At 48.5% G+C, this 16476-nt stretch overlaps 1 protein-coding gene across 2 annotated transcripts in view; it reads left to right on the forward strand.

Moving 5' to 3' along the window:
- The first annotated feature begins 318 nt into the window (after positions 1-318).
- The window catches only part of agap3 (ArfGAP with GTPase domain, ankyrin repeat and PH domain 3), a 64934-nt gene continuing 48776 nt past the window's right edge, over positions 319-16476 (forward strand). Inside the window, exon 1 of one of the 2 annotated variants that reach the window (XM_062957342.1) lies at positions 319-950. In XM_062957342.1, the coding sequence (XP_062813412.1) occupies positions 620-950 (331 nt within the window). In that variant the 5' untranslated portion in view covers positions 319-619. The remainder of the gene's footprint in view (positions 951-16476) is intronic. The other variant, XM_062957343.1, reaches the window with a different exon arrangement.

A 16476-nucleotide genomic window follows, 5' to 3' on the forward strand; every position in this document is an offset into this window, starting at 1 on the left:
CAAACCTCACAACCTCTGAGGATGCCTGCCATAGCTGTAGGCGAAACGTCAGGAGAGAATGCTTCTGGAGACATGGCCAGACAGGCCAGAGAACCCAGTGATGAAAGCCTTCGGTAACCAATTGCTGGGACTGTTCTCTCTCTCTCTCTCTCTGGGCCTGCGGTGGGTCCTGGGGTGGGGAAGCGCCCTCCTGGGGTCTCTCGGGGGGAGGGGAGGGGGGGGTCGCGAAAGGGGGCGGGGCTGGGTGGCCTGGCCCCTCCCCCTCCCCCCTGCGCTCCTTACGTAACCCCCTCCCTCTCCCCTGCTTCTTTCTCGGGGGCGGGGGTCCGGGCTGGGGCCGCCATTCCCCTCCCGCCTTTCTTTCTTTCTTTCTTTCTTTCCGGGGGCGGCTCTTTTGCGGCCGGCGCGAGTGACGCGGGGCGAGGGGGCGGCGAGGAGGAGGGGGCGGCTGCTGCTGCTGCGGACGCGGCGGCGGCTTCTTCTGCAGGAGGAGGGCGGCGAGAAGGGGTCCGGAGGCCATGCTGCCCCGCGGAGAGCGCCCGCGAGGCCCGTGAGCGCGACCCCCGCCCGGACCCCCGCCCACCCCTCCGTCCTGGGCCCTCCCCGCTCTCCGGGCGCCATGAACTTCTCCGGGGGCGGCGGCGGCGGGGTGCCGGGGGGCTGCTCGTCCTCCTCGTCGGGGGCGGGGGGCCTGTCGGCGCCGGGGGGCCCCGCGGGGGGCGGCTCCTCCTCGTCCTCGCCGGGGGGCGGCGGGCCCCCCCCGCCCTCCTCCTCCTCCTCGGCGGGCCCCCCGCCGCCCTTCGGCCTCTCCAACTCCTCCGCCATCCGCGCCGAGATCGGCCGCTTCGAGTCCGTCCACCCCAACATCTACGCCATCTACGACCTGGTCGAGCGCGTCGAGGACCTCGCCCTCCAGGCCCAGATCCGCGAGCACGTCATCGCCATCGAGGGTCAGTCCCGTCCCCCCCCCCGCCCGCCCGCCCGGGGGATTCTTATTATCATTATTATTATTATTATTATTATGTGGGGGGGGGGGGGGGGCTGATTGATGGTGGCGGCGGTTTGGGTTGAGACTGCCGCAGAACAAAATGGAGCGCCCCGCTTATTTATTTATTTATTTGTTATAGTATGGATACTCTATGTATACACGATATACATAATAAATATACAGTACAGTAGAGTCTCACTTATCCAAGCTAAACGGGCCCGCAGATGCTTGGATAAACGAATATTTATTTATTTATTATAGTATGGATACTCTATTTATACATAGGATACATAATAAATAATTATACAGTACAGTCGAGTCTCTCTTATCCAAGCTAAACGGGCCCGCAGATGCTTGGATAAACGAATATTTATTTATTTATTATAGTATGGATACTATATTTATACATAGGATACATAATAAATAATTATACAGTACAGTCGAGTCTCTCTTATCCAAGCTAAACGGGCCCACAGATGCTTGGATAAACGAATATTTATTTATTTATTATAGTATGGATACTCTATTTATACATAGGATACATAATAAATAATTATACAGTACAGTCGAGTCTCTCTTATCCAAGCTAAACGGGCCCGCAGATGCTTGGATAAACGAATATTTATTTATTTATTATAGTATGGATACTATATTTATACATAGGATACATAATAAATAATTATACAGTACAGTCGAGTCTCTCTTATCCAAGCTAAACGGGCCCGCAGATGCTTGGATAAACGAATATTTATTTATTTATTATGGTATGGATACTCTATTTATACATAGTATACATAATAAATAATTATACAGTACAGTCGAGTCTCTCTTATCCAAGCTAAACGGGCCCACAGATGCTTGGATAAACGAATATTTATTTATTTATTATAGTATGGATACTATATTTATACATAGGATACATAATAAATAATTATACAGTACAGTCGAGTCTCTCTTATCCAAGCTAAACGGGCCCGCAGATGCTTGGATAAACGAATATTTATTTATTTATTATAGTATGGATACTATATTTATACATAGGATACATAATAAATAATTATACAGTACAGTCGAGTCTCTCTTATCCAAGCTAAACGGGCCCGCAGATGCTTGGATAAACGAATATTTATTTATTTATTATGGTATGGATACTCTATTTATACATAGTATACATAATAAATAATTATACAGTACAGTCGAGTCTCTCTTATCCAAGCTAAACGGGCCCACAGATGCTTGGATAAGCGAATATGTATTTGTTGTCGAAGGCTTTCATGGCCGGGATCACAGGGTGGTTGTATGTCTTTCGGGCTGTGTGGCCATGTTCCAGAAGTATTCTCTCCTGACGTTTCGCCCACATCTATGGCAGGCATCCTCAGAGGTTGTGAGGCTCCGAGGATGCCTGCCATAGATGTGGGCGAAACGTCAGGAGAGAATACTTCTGGAACATGGCCACACAGCCCGAAAGACACAGAACAACCCTATTATTATTATTATTATTATTATTATTATTATTATTATTATTATTTCTCACAACCTCTGAGGATGCCTGCCATAGATGTGGGCGAAACGTCAGGAGAGAATACTTCTGGAACATGGCCACACAGCCCGAAAGACACAGAACAACCCTATTATTATTATTATTATTATTATTATTATTATTATTATTATTATTATTTCTCACAACCTCTGAGGATGCCTGCCATAGATTTGGGCGAAACGTCTGGAGAGAATACTTCTGGAACATGGCCACACAGCCCGAAAGACATACAACAACCCTGAATATTTATTTATTTATTTATTTATTTATTTCGATATTTATATCCTGCCCTTCTCACCCAACAGGGGACTCAGGGCGGCTTACAATAAAACACATATATATAAAAATTGTACAATCTATATATATAAAAGAGTTATGGCATCACGGCTATTCACAAAACAACAAAAGTACAGGCCCCCCAACCTCAAAATTTGACAACACAACCCATCATCCACGCCTCAAGGTTGATAAAACAAAAAGAAAAGAAAAATAAAGTCCTAATTAGAGGGAGAGCAATAATTTTTTTTATCCAATTGCTGCCAGTTTAGAGGGCTAATCTCTGCCCACTTGGTTGCCTAGCAACCAAGGGACAGCCAGGTTTCAGTTAGGGGACAGGCAGATCTAGGCCTCACTTAGACTTCTTCCACAGATTATCTAATTTGCACTGGATTATATGTAGTGTAGACTCAAGGCCCTTCCACACAGCTATATAACCCATTTATAATCTTATATTATCTGCTTTGCACTGGATTATTTTGACTCCACACTACCATATAATCCACTTCAGTGTGTATTTTATACAGCTGTGAAGAAGGAGCCTCATATAATCCAGTTCTGAGCAGATAATATAAGATTAGAAATATACAGTAGAGTCTCACTTATCCAACGTAAACAGGCCGGCAGGATAAGTGAATATGTTGGATAATAAGAAGGGATTCAGGAAAAGCCAATTAAACATCAAATTAGGTAATCGTTATACAAATTAAGCACCAAAACATCATATTATACAACAAATTTGACAGAAAAAGTAGTTCCATGCGCAGTAATGCTATGCAGTATTTACGTACTGTATTTACAAATTTACCACTAAAATATCACAATGAATTTAAAACACTGACTACAAAAACATTGATTATGAAAAGGCAGACTGCGTTGGATAATCCAGAACATTGTATAAGCGAATGTTGGATAAGTGAGATTCTTCTTTAATATGAAATAATTACTGGGATAGAATAATGCAGAACAATATAATCTCTAAAACCAGGACAGTAAATAAACAGGGGAATTCCAGACAGGAAACAATCAGGGCCAGCTAACACCTCCCAACAAAAAATTCACTCAGGGAGGAAACAGCCAGGCTTTAAAGCTGCAAGGCCATCACATCCTAATCATTTTTCCTAATTGCAGCATTCATACTTGCCTCCAACAAAAAAAAAACCAATCAGAAATATTGTATATTCACAACCTTTAGGAAATAATATCCCCTGATGGCGCAGCGTGTTAAAGCGCTGAGCTGCTGAACTTCTGGACCGAAAGGCCACAGGTTTGAATTGGGGGAGCGGAGAGAGCCCCCACTGTTAGCCCCAGCTTCTGCCAACCAAGAAGTTCAAAAACATGCAAATGTGAGTGCATCAATAGGTAACGCCGCTCCATGTAGTCATCCCACATGACCTTGGAGGAGTCTACGGACAACGCCGGCTCTTCGGCTTAGAAATGGAGATGAGCACCAACCTCCAGAGTAAGACACGACTGGACTTAATGTCAGGGGAAAACCTTTACCCTTGACCTTAACTACCACCAATTCCTCAATACTTTTATTTCCCAGAACACCAGACTTCGCCACAGCAACGCGTGGCCGGGCACAGCTAGTACACTATAAATCAGTTAACAAATTAACTTACATCGGACATTCATAAAACGCATTATAAAATACAGATAGGTGTGTTCAAGTTTAAAAGACTGGGTCTGTCAATTGAGTTTCCAGCGTACATAATAGTAATTAAAGGTGCTAATTTATTTATTTGCAGCATTTATATTCCGCCCTTCTTTCTCACCCCAAAGGGGACTCGGGGCGGATCACATTGCACACATAAAGGCAAACATTCAATGCCATAACATAGAACAGAGACAAGATGCAGGCACGGCCTGGCCTCGAACTCATGACCTCTTGGTTCAATATGCAGTAATGTTACGTTGTAATTACTGTATTTATGAATTTAACACCAAAATATCACGATATATTGAAAACATTGACTACAAAAATGCGTTGGATAATCCAGAACGTTGGATAAGCGAGTGTTGGATAAGTGAGACTCTACTGTATGTATTTTTATCCTTTACAATTTAGCTTGTAAATTGCCTAGGGCATCTTGGATGGAGGGCGATAAATAAGTAATTAGATGATGATGATGATGATGATGATGATGATGACTTATCCAAGCTAAACGGGCCCGCAAATGCGAATATCTTGGATAATAAGGAGGGATTAAAGAAAAGCCTATTAAACATCAAATTAGGTTATGATTTTACAAATTAAGCACCAAAACATCATGTTACACAACAAATTTGAAGGAAAACGTAGTTCAATACGCAGTAATGTTATGTTGTAATTACTATATTTATGAATTTAGCACCAAAATACCACGATATTTTGACTACAAAAATGGCTTGGATTATCCAGAAGCTTGGATAAGCGAGGCTTGGATAAGTGAGACTCTACTGTATTTATATACTGCTAAATCAAGGAGGTTTGCAGCCTATGGATGCGAGGGTAGGAGGAGAAAGAAAAGAACTCTGGCCTCGGCTCCTGATGAATGGTGCAATGGGCCTGGCGTGGTTAGCACTGAATGGCCTTGCAGCTTCAAAGCCTGGCTGCTTACTGCCTGGGGGGGTGGGGGAATCTTTTCTTGGGAGGGTGCCTATGAATGGCAGGAATATAATAGGATAGGGAAATAAATCCATACCCCCTCAAGCAGGAAACTGGTTATGGGCCCAGGCTTTTGGCTCAACTTGGGCCCTCCCTCCCTGAAGGTGTTTTGGACTGCAACTCCCACCATTCCTCAAAGCCTCAGGCCCCTCAGGGATTAAGGAAAAGTCTATTAAACATCAAATTAGGTTATGATTTCACAAATTAAGCACCCAAACATCATGTTATACAACAAATTTGACAGAAAAGGCAGTTCAGTACAAAATAATGCTATGTAGTAATTACTGTATTTACGAATTTAGCACCAAAATATCATGATTTATTGAAAACATCAACTACAGAAATGCGTTGGATAATCCAGAACGTTGGATAAGTGAGACTCTACTGTAAATAATAAACACAAACATAGAGATATACAGTAGAGTCTCACTTATCCAACATAAACAGGCCGGCAGAATGTTGGATAAGTGAACATGTTGGATAATAAGGAGGGATTAAGGAAAAGCCTATTAAACATCAAATTAGGTTATGATTTTACAAATTAAGCACCAAAACATCATGTTATACAACAAATTTGACAGAAAAGTAGTTCAGTACGCAGTAATGCTATGTATTCGTACTGTATTTACGAATTTAGCACCAAAATCACGATGTATTGAAAACATTCACTACAAAAATGCGTTGGATAATCCAGAACGTTGGATAAGCGAGTGTTGGATAAGTGAGACTCTACTGTAAATAAACACTGGAAACTGAAAAGGACTGAGAACCCTTCAATGTTGCATGCGCAACACTGAGAGGCGAAGACAAAAGCATTAAAGCATCCTAATCTCAGTAGTGAAAATCACCTGATCCAAAAATGTTTTCTCTAAAATGGGGGGAGGAGGAAGGGGCTTAGTCTCCCCCCCCCCCCACCGCAGTATCAGCCCCTTCCTTCCCTGAAAAGGAGGGATATAGAAAGGGGGGGGGGCAAGGCACGTGCCCCAATGCATGGCGGGGAATGGGAGGCTGCAGTGCGACCCCCAGCATCCCTCCCTCCCTCCCTCCCTCCCTCCCTCCCTCCCTCCCTCCCTTCCTTCCTTCCTTCCTTCCTTCCTTCCTTCCTTCCTTCCTTCCTTCCTTCTTTTCTTCAACCACATTGGCTCCAGGAAGAAGGAAGGCCTAGGCCTGAGGGTTTGCGCATCAAGGACATACCATGCCCCCCCCCCAAAAAAAAAATCCTGGTGCCTTGAGAAAGGGGAGGGGGGGGGGACAAGCTCCCTTTGCAGGCCTTGGCTGCAGCTTCAGGGTCAGGCCTAAAAGCGGGCTTGCCTTCTTGCGCTTCCTCTTCTGTGCAAAGCAAGGCTCCTGGCTGGGAAATGCCCCCCAGAGCCCCCTCCTCATTCTGCAGCCCCCTCCCCAGCCCTGGTCTCTCAGGGCAAAGCCTGCCTCCAAAGGCGGATCTTGCCAGGCCTGGAAGGGAGAAGGATTGAGAGGAGGGTCTCCTCTTTGGTTGGAAGCCGGGGCCAAAAGGCCAGAAAGGCTGCCTTTACTGAGGACTGGCAGCATGTTGGGGTTCATCTCATTTCCAGCTGTGGGAAGACTCAGGGTGTGAGCAGCAGCTCTCTCTCTGAACATGAGGCCCAAATGGCCCTTTGCAGCCCACTATTTTTGACCTGCCCCCCCCCCCCCCAGGATGCAGGGCCAGGCAATGAGGGAAGGGGGCAGGTTGGGGTCCAGGGGGCTTCCAGAATGTATTTATTTATTTTCTATTACTATATCTATATCCTGCCTTTCTCAACCCTGAAGGGGACTCAAAGCAGTTTACAGATAGGCAGCCATTCAATCGCCTTAAAAACAATATACAATTAAAATAAAATTAAGATCAAAATACATTAAAATGTTTAAAATACATTAAAAGCACTCTACCCACAATCCTAATCCGGGAGTCATTGCACATCATTTCAGATCCATCTATTGCACTATAGTTATTATGCTCCAAACCCGGCTTGATCCCAAAGCCACGTTTTCACTCTCTTTCGGAAGGTCAGGAGGGAGGGGGCCGATCCAGTCTCACTGGGGAGGGAGTTTGACACCTGAAGGGCCATGATTGACAAGGCCCTGTCTCACCTTTGGAAGGCTTTGAAGCATTGTTGTTGTTGCTGCTGGTGTTCTGCATTAGGGGGGGGGGGGTCTGCTCCTTATTTCATCATCCCTAGATGTGTGGCGGGGGGGGGGGGCACTGGCAGGGACCCTGTTACCTTCATGGCTGCTCTGTGTGGGTCGTGGGGGCTCTTTATGGCGGGTCCTGGGGAGGGGCCAGGGGTGGCATGCATGGGCGCAATGGGTGTGTGAATGGGGAAGGGTCTGCCTCGTGTGCCCAGGGGAGCCAGCCATCCCTCCCTCTGCCCGGGCAGGGAGCCCCCGGCCTGCTCTCTCCTTGCAGCGGGCCCCTTGCCCAGCCAGCCCCTTCCTTCCCTGCCAGGCCGGGGGTCCAGGGCCTCCTTCTGGCCAAGCCCCCCTTTTTCCTCAATGCCACAGCTTCCTCTTGAAGGAGAAAGCGACATCCTAATTTAGGGGTTCTCTTGCTTCTGCCTGTTGGTTTCCAGGCAACAGGAGAGAGGCTTGGATGCTGCATTTCCAAGGCTTTCCTTTGAAAACAGGAAGAAGGGGGGGGTGAGGGGGGGCGCCTTCTTCCCTTCCTTCTCTGGGGGGGCTTTGGGGCAGTCCTTGGGGGCCAGGGGTCAGCTGTGGGCCTGGGGTGATGGCACACAAGGCCTCTCCTGCCCAGCTGCTGTGAGTCCATTCAAGATGGCTGAATGGGGGGCTGAGGAGGGGGATCAGGGAGGGAGGGGCCTGAAGCTGTTGCCCCTCCCTCCCTCCCTCCTTCCTCTGCAGGCCTGGCCCTGGGTCACTCACTGGGGTGGGGGGGGGCATCCATGCCCCGATTCAACCCGGTGGCGCAATAGGTTGGACCCTTGTGCCAGCAGACTGCTGACCAAAAAGTCAATGGTTGTAATCCGGGGAATGGGGTGAGCTCCCATCTGTCAGCTCTAGCTTCCCATGCAGGGACATGAGAGAAACCCCCCACAGGATAGTAAAACATCCGGGCAATGTCCCCTGAGCAACGTCCTTGCAGATGGCCAATTATCTCACACCAGAAGCGACTTGCAGTTTCTCAAGTCGCTCCTGACATGGAAAAAGCCCCCCCCCCTTTTTTTTCAGGCTGTAGAGAGTTTCATAGGGGCCCTGGTCAAGGCCTTGTCCTTTTGTTGGGAGGGGGCCTGAAGCCCACTGGCCATATGATGCTGCCCTTGCCAGGTGGCCCCTTCCCTCCCTCCCTCCGGTCTGCAACATTTGGTCTCTCCTGGAGGGGTGCCCCCCACTCCACGTTGGCTGACCTCTGTGTCCCTTGAGTGGCCAGAGCCTCTCCGGCAGCCTTGGGGGGACCCTTGTTCCCTGACTGGGTGGGGTGCGGCCACAGGGTGAACCCCCTCCCTCCCTCCCTCCCCTTGAGTAATCTCCTCTTCCTCCAATGCATTCCCCCAAAAGTGCCTTGTTCAGGCAACTGAGGAGTGGGAAATGGAGGGGGGGCAGGCCTAGAAAGGAGGCGGAGCAAACAAGGGGCTGGAGTCTTTGGGTCGTGGGCTTGTGGGGCAGGCAGATGGGGGACACAGACCCCTTGTGTGGCTTGAAGGAGGGCTGTGCCTGGGAGGTTCGGCCTGGAAGGCCTTGCAGGGGCCACGCTGGCTGTGGAGAGAGAGGCCGTGGCTTTCCTGGCAAAGGGGACTATGATCTTGGGCTGCGGAAGGAGGCCTTCCCTTTGGAGGAGGCAGGAAGCAGGAAGGCTGCAAGGGGCCCACAGTTGGGCCAGAGGTCATGCCCCCCCCCCAAGACACACAAGGCTGTGGCCAGAAGGCCAGGAGAAGGAAAAAGGGTGACCTGAGAGATGTAAACACACCTTTCACACTCAGAAGGGTCAGAAGGCAGCGGCTTTCTTTCTCCCACGAGGCCACTTCTTTCCCTGGGGCGGGAAAGCGATGCAGAAGGCTTCTGTTCCTGCAGTTAAGATGTATAGAAGCCCAGCAGTGCACTGGCACCCCGGATCCTTCATGCAAACAATAAAATGTGTCACTGAACACTTTCATGGCCAGAATCTCTGGATTGCTGTGAGTTTTCCAGGCTGTTTGGCCATGTTCCAGAAGGATTTTCTGTTCCTGACGTTTCGTCTATACCTATGGCAAGCATCCTCAGAGGTTGTAAGGTCCGTTGGAAACAAGGCAATGCTTCTGGAACATGGCCACACAGCCCGGAAAACTCACAGCAATCCACAAACAATAAAACTTTGAGGTAACAAAACAAAGGCCATAAAACCCAATTAAAACACTTGAGCAAATACTGGGGCTGAAAGGCTTGCCAGCTCAGTCCCAGGCCTGGCTTGGCTTCCAATTGGGGAGGGGGCACCCCCTTTACAGAGACCTGTTGCCCCACGGATGGGGGCCCAGGAGCAGGGCCCCTCTGAAGACCCACCAGCACTCACGTGGCCTTTGTGTGAGTGGGCTCTCCTGGCTGGGTCAGGCATTTGACCCCAAAGCTGCCCACCCTCCCACTCAGCAGAGGAGGCCCCTTGACCTGGGTCCAGGCTCAGAGGGGCAGCCAGTGGCGTTCCCTGGAAGAACATAATAATGATGTAATAGTAAATCTTTATTTGTACCCTGCCGCCATCTCCCCGAGGGGACTCGGGGCGGCTCAGAGAAGCACTGAAAGTGCCACATATGAACAACAATACACAAGTATGGAGAAGGGCTCCCTGCAAAATCAGGCACATTCTGCTCAGAATGAGTGTTGAGGGTCAACTGTCTCTAAGGCAGCATCGCTGTGTCCCAGTCACTTGGCTGCCAGCAATGCACTCTGCACTGTCACAGATGCCACATGCTCATCCCAAGCACAGAGGGGCCGAAGGACGTGGTCAGGCCTCCTTCCTGACTGGTCAGCCTGCTTTTGAGAAAGGACGGCGCCCCAAACTGAACCCAGTGGCCCTTTGCAGCTGAGGTCAGAGGAGGAAGGCCCTGTTGACCTCCCTCAGGCCAGGCGCAGGTTCTGTTGATGCCTCTGAGGATCGTCTTGACCTCTTGTTGCTGCTGCAACATGCCCTTGGCTTACGTTTAGCTTGCAATCCATTTCCAGGCAGAGGGACCTGCCTCCGGCCCAGGTTTAGTGACTCTGGAGGAAGGTTTGAGGGCCACTGACGGGTGACTCCGGCCCAAGGAGAACTGGCACGCACCCTGTTTCCTGGTGGAGGGAAGGATGGCTGGCTTGGCCCCAGGCTGGGCTGTTCAGGCAGGCAGCCCTTCTGAGCCCTGGTTACCGCCCTGTGCTGGCCTCAGGCAGTTCTCTCGCCCAGACAGGTGGCTTTGCAATGCTCCTGGAGCTGGATTTGGGGGGGGGGGGTGGCAGGGCAGCACCCAAAAGACAGACAGGGCAGGGACTGGAAGGCAACATGCTGTGTGCTTCCCCTTTTAAAATGACTGCCAATTGCCCCACATGCCCCTGCCCCTCCCCACTGTTCAAGTCCACCTTGCAGTAAGGTAAAGGTTTTCCCCTGACATTAAGTCTGGTCGAGTCTGACTCAACGGGTGGTGCTCATCTCCATTTCTAAGCCAAAGAGCTGGTGTTGTCCATAGGCACCTCAAAAGTCATGTGGCCAGCACTAGAGCAGTATCTGTTTATTCCCACTAGAGCAGTATCTATTGATCTACTCACATTTGTATGTTTTCGAACTGCTAGGTTGGCAGAAGCTGGGGCTAACAGCAGGAGCTCACCGCAGATCTCCCCGCTCCCCAGATTCGAACCACTGACCTGTTGTTCAACAAGTTCAGCAGCTCAGTGGTTTAATCTGTGGCTCCCCAACTCCCAGTAGCCCTTGGTAATACAATATGGGGAAGGGGGGGCTGGAGCACTGTTTTGGCAGATCTCCCCTCCCAAAATCCCCCCCCCCCGTTTTCCCTTCAGAAGCCAGCTTCCTAGAAGGACCTTCTTTCCTTTCTTCCTTCCTTCCTTGCAGTGCCCAGCCCTCCCTTCCCTGGACTCCCCAGGACCACCTCCCACCCCCCAACATGGAAGGAGCCTGGCCTGCCCCCCTCAAAGGGTGGATGTAAGGGCCCCTCCCTGTGAGAAAGCACTTGAGGCTAATGGCGGTGCTGTGTTAGATGGCCGGGGATGTCGTGCTGTGTTAGATGGCCATGTCGGAAGCAGCCTTTGCATTGGGGGGGGGGGGGGGGCTGGGGATGGAAGGAGGGACAGATGGTGCTTTTGCCGTCCGCAGGAAGGAAGGCAGCGTGGGAAGGCAGGAAGCGCAGGAAAAGAGGCAGGCAGCAAGGCGCATGCTCCCGATCGTGGGGGGGTGGGGGGGGGGGCTGCAATGGGAGAATGGCTCCTCCGAGAGCAATCCTCTCTCCCTCCAGACATTACTGAGCGGGGGGGGGGGGGGGGCTTTGCCTTCTGGTTCATGGGACTTGGCTGCCCACACAGGGCCTCAGAGGGGAGGGTCCTTTGGGTCGCTTGAGAGGCATTGATGGCATCCCAGAGGGGGGGGTCCCTTCAGTGCCTCCCACGCCTGCCCTTCGTGGCCCCCAAGGCTCCATCCTTGCCCCTCCCCAGTTGCCAATGGCAGGGCCAGGAGGGGCCACCAGGCAACACCCGATGAGTCACCTTGTGGAGAGAAAAAGCAGAGTATAAACAGCCCGGAAAACATACAACCACCCTATAAATAAACATACTAATAATAACAATAACAACAGCGTGCCCCCTCCCTCCACCTCCTGCATTGCGGCACCTTCCCCTCCCGAGACTCTGCTGGGCCTGCTCCACGAACACCGTTATGTAATAATGATATTTGTATTTTAAATTTAGAAATACTTTGTTGTGATTTGTTTCATAATCTGCTTTTAAAAAATCATACTGATCCCAAGTTGGGAGAGTTGATGTCCCCCAGCCAGGCCCTAAAGACTTCTGTTTATTTCTCAGTGTATCTCCTGTCTGTCTGTCTGTCTGTCTCTCTCTCTCTCTCTCTCTCTCTCTCTCAGAATGAGTTCAGGGGAGGTTACAATAAGGATACATTTAGATTGACTGTATTGTCTACATCAGGGGTCCCCAAACTTTTGAAGCAGAGGGCCGGTCCACAATCCTTCAGACTGTTGAGGGGCCGAATTATCATTTGAAAAAAACAAAACAAATTCCTATGCATACTGCACATGTCTTATTTGTAGTGCAACAACAACAACAAAGCAATACAATATTTAAAAATGAAAACAATTTTAACCTACATAAACCTATTAGGATTTCACTGGAAAGTGTGGGCCTGCTACTGGCCAATGAGATAGTCAAGTTAATTAGGATTGTTGTTGTTGTGTGCCTTCAAGTCATTTCAGACTTTGGCCGAGCCTAAATCTAAAATTAATTATTTATTTACTGCATTTATTTACTACATTTATATCCCACCCTTCTCATCCCGAAGGGGACTCAGAGCAGCTGTATGTACACACAATATATTATATTATTAGCATAACACAATATTAGCATCATATATTACTATATTGAACTATACCATTATACTATTATATAATATGTAATATATAACATATAATTAATATAATTATATGGTATTACTATTAGTATTATATTGTATAACATAATATTATTATCAATATTATATGTATATACAATATATTATATTATTAAAACTGATATAAAAATATTATATTATAAAACTGAGGGCGGGGGCCAGGTAAATGACCTTGGAGGGCCGCATCCGGCCCCCGGGCCTTAGTTTGGGGACCCCTGGTCTACATAGTAAAAGTCTCTCCCACTGGTTACTTGCGCCTTGAGTTCCATTGGGAAGAAGGTGGAGTAAACATTCAGTAATGTCAAATACTGAAATAAATCTTAAAGCCTTCTAAGACTTCTAAGATCTTGTACCAACAAGCGAATGCTGCTGCACAAAAGGTAGCAACTTTGGCAGTAATTTTAGGGTGTTGGTCAGACCAAAGATAGTCAACAGAAAACCTTACAGGTCTCCTGGGTAAAATTGGATTTATAAAATGTTTCCAAAGGTCTCAGTAAAAAGAGCAGGACAACCTCATGCCTCAGCCTCATAGGGACATAGGCGTCTATCGTATGGTCCTTCGATATATTTTCCTTGAAGTACAACAGAAGGGAGAACATTGAACTTAGCCAAAGAGAAGGCCTTCCTGTGTTTTGGAGTAATTAGGTTGCCTAAGGACTCCGCGGGAAGAAGCGCCTTCCCATTGTTTTTGAAGACTGGAAGAATAGAGGCCACGTTTAGATAGTTTTAACTGTCATATTCAATACTGGGTTTTAACTTTGCTTCTGACAGTGTTTCTTAATACTAAAATATACTGTATATATTCCTGTTCTGATGTTAGTACAGTTTTTGGTGCTTGTCATCAACCATTATGTATATGTATATAATGGTTGATGACAAGCACCAAAAACTGTACAAGCATCAGAATAGGAACATATACATTTAAGTGTGTGTGTGTATATACATACATGTGTATGCATATATATACATACATATATATGCATATATATACATACATATATATGCATATATATACATACATACATGCACACATACACACACACATATATATATACACACGTACACATATACACATACACACATACACACTTTTACAATCTCTCCGTTTTAATCCATGTTTTTATTAGTTCTTGTTTTTATTGGCTAATGTTTAAATTTTTTAATTGTGCATTTTTTGTCTATTGTTGTGTTTTATATTGCTGTTGTTTTTATTTGGGCTTGGCCCCTTGTAAGCCGCCCTGAGTCCCCTCTGGGGAGATAGAGGCGGGGTATAAAAATAAAGTTGTTATTATTATTATTATTATTATTATTATTATTATTATTATTATTATTAATATTCAGTAATGTTATATTGGGCAGCATTGTTGATGACTCTGTTGATATCTGTTTAAAAGAGACCTAGATACTACTGGAATATAATTTTTGGAATCCCCAAGAAATATTAGGTCTGGGTTGTGTGAGTCTTTTGGGCTGTATGGCCATGTTCCAGAAGCTTTCTCTCCTGACGTTTTGCCCACATTAGCTAATCAAGGTGATTAATTACAACATCCACACCTGCCTCCAACAGGCAAGAGTTCCTTCTCCCACCCTGGACCTTACACAGATATATAAACCCCACTTGCCTAGTTTCCAGCACCCCTCACAACTTCTGAGGATGCCTGCCACAGATGTGGGCGAAACGTCAGGAGAAAATGCTTCTGGAACATGGCCATACAGCACGAAAGATTCACAGCAACCTAGTGATTCCGGCCATGAAAACCTTAGACACTACAATGATATTAGGCCTGATTGGACAACTATTTCCAAACAAACCTCACGAAGTACAAGCAGTTTGTGATGTGGCTTCTCAAGAGGTGTTTCGAGGGGGAATTGTGGGTTTTTTGGTGGTTTCAGGGTGACTTCATGTCATGGTTGCCCGCTTTACATGTGGCCCAGGAGGAGGATGAGAGGAAGGAAGCCTGTGGCCACGACAGGAAGGCCTTGGTCTCTATAGGTGCTCTCCACCCTACCCCAGTTCCTCCTCTGAGTTCCTCCTCTGCCATCTAAGCCAGGCATGGGCCAACCTGGGCCCTCCGTCCAGGTGTTTTGGACTTCCACTCCCACCATTCCTAACAGCCTCAGGCCCTTTCCTTTCTCCCCCCAGGCGCTTGGGTGGTGGGCTGGAGGGCTTGGGTGGTGTCTTCCTCAATCTCAGAGCAGGGATGGACTGGATGGCCTTTGGGGTCCCTTCCACCTCTGTGATTCTATGACTCCCGCCCCCAACCCACAAGGGCCCTTGGCCTGATCCTGCAGGCAGCATCTCATTCTGGCCAGACAGGCTCTGAACAGTCCCTTCTGCCCTCCAGTGTCTGTGTGTGTGTGTGGGGGGGGGAGGTCACCAGAGGTTGCACATCTGGCAGTGGCAGCTGGGGCTTAACTTCCCCTCCTGCAATAGCTCTCTTGTTGCAGTTGGGGATGGAATAAGGGATTGGGAGTGGTCTTGAAAATAAGTGGCTTGGGTGGGGGATTTTTGCCATTCCGGCCTTTCTTCTCCGGTCTGCCCACTCGTGACAGACAGAAGGCCATAGTTGGCACTGAATGACTCACTTGGGCTAAAGGCATCGGAGGAGTGACTGGACTTCTGGCGCTGAGGGTCAGTGGGCAAAGGCCTCCGGGTTGGACACTTCTGTTGCCGGGAGGGAGGGGTCTCTGCCCAGCGGCCTCTAGCTTGGCCTGCAGAAGGATCCCCCCCCCCCACACACACACATCCAAAGGAGAATGCTGTGAAGGGAGCAGGGCAGGGTAGGGCAGGGCAGGCCAGCAATGAGGGGCCACAGGAATGGGCAGCTGCTTGCCTTTGGCGTCATGGAGGAAAGAAAGGCCCACAGCTGTTCTGGGCCCCTCCTGCACTGAGTGGGGAGGCATGCTATTGGAGGATCCCCCCCCCCACTGCAGCATCCATCAGGGGGGGCCTTCCCCAGGCCTGTGCTGGACAGAACGGGGTGATCGCCAGGGATGATGGGGCCTGTATTCCATCCCAGAGTATGCTGAGGTCGGAAGCCAATGGGATTTTGGCCTGCATCAAGAGGACCCTAGTGTCCAGATCCAGGGAAGTCGTGCTACCCCTCTCTTCTATTCTACCTTGGTCAGACCACTTTACCTGGAATCACACTGTGTCCCATTCTGGGCACCACAGTTGAAGGGAAATGTTGACTCTAAACTGGAATATGTCCAGAGGACGGTGACTCAAAGGATCAAGGGTTTGGAGAACAATCCCTATGAGGAGCGGCTGAAAGAGATGGACATATTTAGCCTGCAGAAGAGAAGGCGGAAAGAGAGGAGACATGGGGAGGATCAAGATTGAAAGAGATGAGGGAGCAGGCTTCCTTTCTGCTGCCCTGTAGACTAGGAAGAAATGGAACAACGGCTTCAAGCTACAG

This window comes from Anolis carolinensis, chromosome 6 (assembly GCF_035594765.1).
Source record: "Anolis carolinensis isolate JA03-04 chromosome 6, rAnoCar3.1.pri, whole genome shotgun sequence".
Taxonomy (NCBI): Eukaryota; Metazoa; Chordata; class Lepidosauria; order Squamata; family Dactyloidae; genus Anolis; species Anolis carolinensis.